The sequence below is a fragment of the Dermacentor variabilis genome, chromosome 2 (genome assembly GCF_050947875.1).
Source record: "Dermacentor variabilis isolate Ectoservices chromosome 2, ASM5094787v1, whole genome shotgun sequence".
NCBI lineage: Eukaryota > Metazoa > Arthropoda > Arachnida > Ixodida > Ixodidae > Dermacentor > Dermacentor variabilis.
This window is the reverse complement of record NC_134569.1, coordinates 207,748,963-207,754,372: the sequence shown is the minus strand read 5'-3', so window position 1 is coordinate 207,754,372 and position 5,410 is coordinate 207,748,963. Positions and strand designations below refer to the sequence as shown.

The 5,410-nt window shown below is 50.3% G+C and overlaps 1 protein-coding gene across 1 annotated transcript; it reads right to left on the bottom strand.

Moving 5' to 3' along the window:
* Positions 1-794: 794 nt before the first annotated feature.
* Positions 795-1,367, bottom strand: LOC142570653 (uncharacterized). Its single transcript, XM_075679014.1, has one exon. The coding sequence runs from the start codon at positions 1,365-1,367 to the stop codon at positions 795-797; it is 573 nt and encodes a 190-aa protein (XP_075535129.1).
* Between the last annotated feature and the right edge of the window lie 4,043 nt (positions 1,368-5,410).

Here is a 5,410-nt window from a genome sequence, read left to right as displayed (position 1 = left end):
CTTGTAGCAACAGGCGTTATGATGCCAAGCTTCTCCATTTTCACAAGTTCCGCTTCTACTGCACGTTGCAGAGCAAAGGGAACGCTTCTTGCCTTTACAAACTTCGGCTGTGACCCTTCGCGAAGGACAAGCTCGGCCTGCTCTTCCGTGATGGTACCTAGCTCATCCTTGAAAAGTTCGGAATGGCTTTCTAGCATGGCTTCCAGCTTTTCTTGCCAGTGCTTTGATATTTCTCGAGAGAGACCAAGGTGATTAAAAAAAACTAGGTTCTTCCAATCCAAACGAATATCTTGCAACCATTCTCTGCCGAGGAGTGCCGGTCCTGCAGAGTCCACGACGTACAGGGGAAGCTCCACGCACTGGTCGTTGTGGCGCACGACGACTTTCGCCAGACCCTTCGGTTTTACTATGGCCCCAGTATACGTGCGCAGCTTTAACGATGCTGGCTGAAGTCGCTTACGTGGAAACAACCTCTGGAATTCGCGCCATGATATGACGGATACGGCTGCGCCGGTGTCAAGCTCCATCGTCAGTAGGACACCGTCAACGTTCACGGGTACAGTAAATGGGTCTGCGTTGAATGATTTAAGTGAGACAGACGACTAGTTTCGGACGGACGTGAGCATCTTCACACGTTTCCGGAGCTTTGCCTCCCTAGCTTTCTTTCCTTTCCTGCAGGCGCGTTGAATATGCCCTTTTCGGTTACAATTGTAACATGTATCGCCGATATGAGGGCATGCTTCGCTAGAGTGATTGGGTGACCCGCAACGGAAGCAGCTTGCCGACATCACAGACTACTTTTCGCCTCGAACCTTATTCACTTCGTACGCCGGGGATGCGCTGTTATGCGTGAACGCCGCGCTAATCGTTGCAGTTTCCATGGCAAGAGCTCTATCTACGGCCTTTTGGAAGGTTAGCTTTTTGTCTTCCGTGAACAACACACGCTGAATGTCCTCGCGGAGCAGGCCGCAAACGAAACAGTCCCGGAGCGCTTCATCCAAGAAACTTCCAAATTCGCAACTCTGCACCAGCCTTCGAAGTTCCGCGACAAATTCGGTAATGGACTCACCGCTTCGCTGTGACCGCTTGTAAAATTTAGCACGCTCTGCGATGACAGACGACTGCGGTGCCAGGTGATCGCTCAGGAGTTTCAGGAGACTGTCAAACTCTCGTGACGACGGTGCGTCCGGTGCCGTCAGCGACTTGAGCAGCGCGTAGGTCTTCGCGCCGATGAGACTCAGGAACGCAGGAACCTTCTTTGCTACTGGAACATCGTTGACCAAAAGATAGGCTTTCAACCTTTCCTCGTACGAGCGCCAGTCACTCGTGGTCCCGTCGAAAGGTTCAATGTGGCCGATGTGACTCATGACTCACTTGGAAGTTTCGGCTGCCGTGATGCCAGTTTCAGGAATTTCACCGCAGGGAAATCTTCGTGGCGGGAAGCTTTTACACAGAGGCCAGGTTCTTCACACTGCGAATTCCGTACGGCGGTCATCCCATCCTCGTCGCCAATATGTCATGTCTGGCATCCAAGAACTGGGCGGCGTAGACGTAGCGTCGAAAGAACGTTTATTCCTGTTACTTGGCAGGCAGCCAACAGGTTACATACTGCGCGCGGTGGGCCCGTGCGAGCGGTCTTTTAAAACCAGCACGGGCTACCCGATAAGAGATAGCCGGGCAGAGAGCATGCGCAGACAGCACGCGATAACACGCGTGCTTGGTTTCGCGCGCACACAACAGCTTCTTGGTCCAGAACCGCTTTTTAATACAGACACAGTGCTAGGTTTTCTTAGAGATGTGGTCTTACATGTTATTAGTCCCAAGAATTCGTAGCGCCTCCTCTCTCGAGAGGATGTCACTGCGATAATTGTTCTGCATAGCACATGCCTCCAGGCCCTTGTGTGTTTCATGGGCTCTAAGGAGGCAGTAGTGCTCTGGCATTTCCTATAATCAGATATATTTTTCCTATCGTATCATGCTTTTTAAATGCATCTAAGTTTTCTTAGTACAAGTCATACGTCATCGCCATAATTTTATTATACAGCTTTTACGCACTTTAGAGCGTATATTTTAAGGCCCATCTACAGCCACGTCACACCAACCTCATAGTAATCATAATTACACCGCAAACTCATTACCACAGACATGGCGCTCTTTGGTCATACCTGGCCCTTGCGCCATAAAACACCACACATCATCATCATCAACCAGTCGGTGCGGTGATTTCCGTCTCAAATTCTTCGTCTCAATATATCGCGAAAGGAAAACATGAATGTATATGACGAATGTATATAACAGATTTGTACAACAAATTTATAACAAGAATGAACCCGTACCTATAACAATAAACGTGTGTGCGTACCTTTCATCACGATGAAAACCGATCATGACAATAATGTGTTCGTACCTATGTTCAATATTCTGTGTTACCTCTTGAAATCACGCAGTGCTTTATCTCGGCACGAGAGGCTTTCCGCTTCCTCACAAGAAGTTAAATAAAGCGCAGGCATTGACCCTCCGATTATTGCAAACAGTGCCGTATCCTAGCTCGACTTTATTCCACAAGCTTTATCCTGACACATATGCCACTAGTTTTTGCAGGCACTACAATGACTTCACTAGCCTAGACCATATGCCCTGGCGTTGCCCCTCGTTACGAGGCACAGAACAAATGAATGAGGACAAGTGACTCTCTGCTATCAAGAGCCCCGTTGCCGGGGCGCTACAATCGGCGGTCGGGCATGGGCGGTCGGGTATGGCCTGACTGTCTCAACGTGGGAGCGGCCCGCAGCACGCTAAGTCTCGTAACTAAGGACCTTCATTAAAGCTTTGCATCCATCCATCCAACCTCTTTGTCGTGTGCTACACAGCTCTCCTGGTCGTCCACCTTCACAGAGTGCAATGGCTTATGAGCATTTTGTTGTGGTTTTAAATAAATTGTTCATTCGATCTAAATTTACTGATTTTATTTCAACAGATAATTCTATGCTATACAGCGCTAAGTCCACAAATATTCGGAAGTTTATTCATTTTAAATTGGAATAATGATAAATTTCTTGATCAATCTCCCATAGTGGGTAGGAGCCACATATGTGATAGGAAGAAGTGGAACGAGCATCTCCCCGGCAGCCAACGGTTCCGTAGGTCCTTGTCCCAGACCAACTCAGCGAAGTCCGAGACGAACATCAAAGAAGGTGAAGCAGTCGATCAACATGAGCATCTCCGACGAAGGCAAAGAGAAGTCTCTCAGTGACAGCTCACTCGAGGACTTCGAGCCAATCGACGTTCGCTTCATGGCAGATTTGCACGATGATTCCTGGCTGTACCTGCCACCGGAGGCGGTCTCCAAGGAGCCGACGACTTTGAACAGCACCTGCAATTTGGCGACCGCTGAAGTCGGTTCCAGTGATCCTGTCGCTGTGGACAGCGCTCACCTCTCGCGGGTAACTCTCGACTTGGGGGCAATGCTGATTCCTGAGCAGCGTGTTTGGCCATCTGAACAGACACTCGCTAGACTGGAGTTCATTTCGCCTATAGAGAAAGCAGCCTCACCAAGTAGTCTGAGCTCGGTCTTAACTTCTCCAACTGAGCGACCATCAACGGCTAGGGCTGAGCTCGAAGAATCCAGGCCCGAAGTTTCCTGCTCAGGTGATTGGCACGAAGTTCATCAAAGCGGAGTACAGATTGCGGAAAGTGCACTCAACTTGATGGACATGTCAATTTCTGTGCTGCCAATTCAGCCACCCGAACAGACAGTTGCTGAACCTGGGGTTGTGTCGCCAACAGGAAAAGCGGCCTTGTCAAGTAGTCAGAGCGCGGCCATATCTTCCCCAACTGAGCAACCATCAACGGCTTGTGCTTGGCTCGAAGAATTCAGGCCTCAAGATTCCTGCTCTGGTGACCGTCGTGAAGTTTATCAAAGCGGAGTACAGAATACGGAAGGTGCACGCGACTTAGGGGCGATGCCAATTCCTGAGCTGCCTATTCGGACATCTGAACAGGCAGTGGCTGGACCGGGGGTCGTGTCGCCTATAGAGCAAGCGCTCTCACCAAGTAGTCTGAGCTCGGCCATATCTTCTCCAGCTGAGCGACCGTCAACGGCTAGTGCTTGGCTCGAAGAATCCAGGGCCCAAGTATTCTGCTCAGGTGTCTGTTGTGAAGTTCGTGAAAGCGGAGTACAAGATTTAGAACGTGAAAATTCAAAGCAACGAGTGTGCCCAGGACCTTCGACCCTATCACGAACACAGGAGAACCAGAGCCCACCGCCTAGGAGCAGTTCAACACACCGCTCTAATTCTGCGCTTCATCAGATATCTCGAATTCCAAGCGCAGGTACAACGCGAAGGGGCCTGCCCAAGTTCTCGGCACATGCCCGGTGGTTGGGTGCCCCGGCAACCCCATCAAATACTTCCTCAGACGGGACGTCCCAAGCGGGTAGGCGTACGCTGGGCTTGCCACCGAATCTGCCTCTTGCGTCTCGCCCTTCTCGTATTCGAGAACCCGCGCGGTACATGCCTACTCCCCCACCAGCTGCACCTTCGGCCGCAACGGTCAAAGCAACCGCGTCTGTTCCCCAGCGGTCAGGGCAGCCGCGGCCCTCCTCGATTCCGAAGCCACGTTCGGAGAAGTACTGAGTGCCTGTGCATCCGGGTTCCGATCATCTTCAGCTTTGGCACGCTTTACTTCCGTTGCTGTTCTTTGTTCTTTATTTGCGTTGCTGATCAGCGTCCTTTGTAAACAAGCAAGCTTCAGTAGCATGAATATGTGGCTGCTTTTTCACAGGGTTTTATTAAATTAACGCTGTTTTAATATACATTTGAACCATTGCTTCATTCCTCTCTGCGTACTTTTGCTGGTCACCTCCCCGTAGGTACCGAAATTTTCATGAAATGCCACCCCCCCTCCTATTTAAACAGTGATTCTGGTCCCATACCGCACGAAACTCGTCCATACTGCCGGGTGCCTAGTCAAGTTTCGTACAATAGGGACTTTGTTTTTCTTTTCAGAATACCGCCTCGGTAAAGATTCAATCTTTCCTCCTTACCCTTCATTTTCCCGACATTCGCTGCTCCCATAGTGGCGTACCACCTTCACGTTGAAGTTTGCGCAACCTTCGTTTGTTTACATTCTCGTTACAAAAGCGGGACCGAGTTGGAACAAAGCGCGTGTTGTCCATTCGCGTTGTGTACGTTGCTGGTTGCGCGCATTGCAATTTCGATATGTTAAAGCGAGAGCGACATTCGTTCGCAATAATTTTTCGTCATGAGCTACTTCGCCTGCGGATGCTGCACCCAAGGTGCTGAATGGAAAAAGCTCTTCACGATGTCATCCGGCAAACGTGACGCCTTGAGAAAACTTGGGCAGCATGTTGCACTCCTGCATCGCGTGAAAGCGAATGCCTGCTGCACAT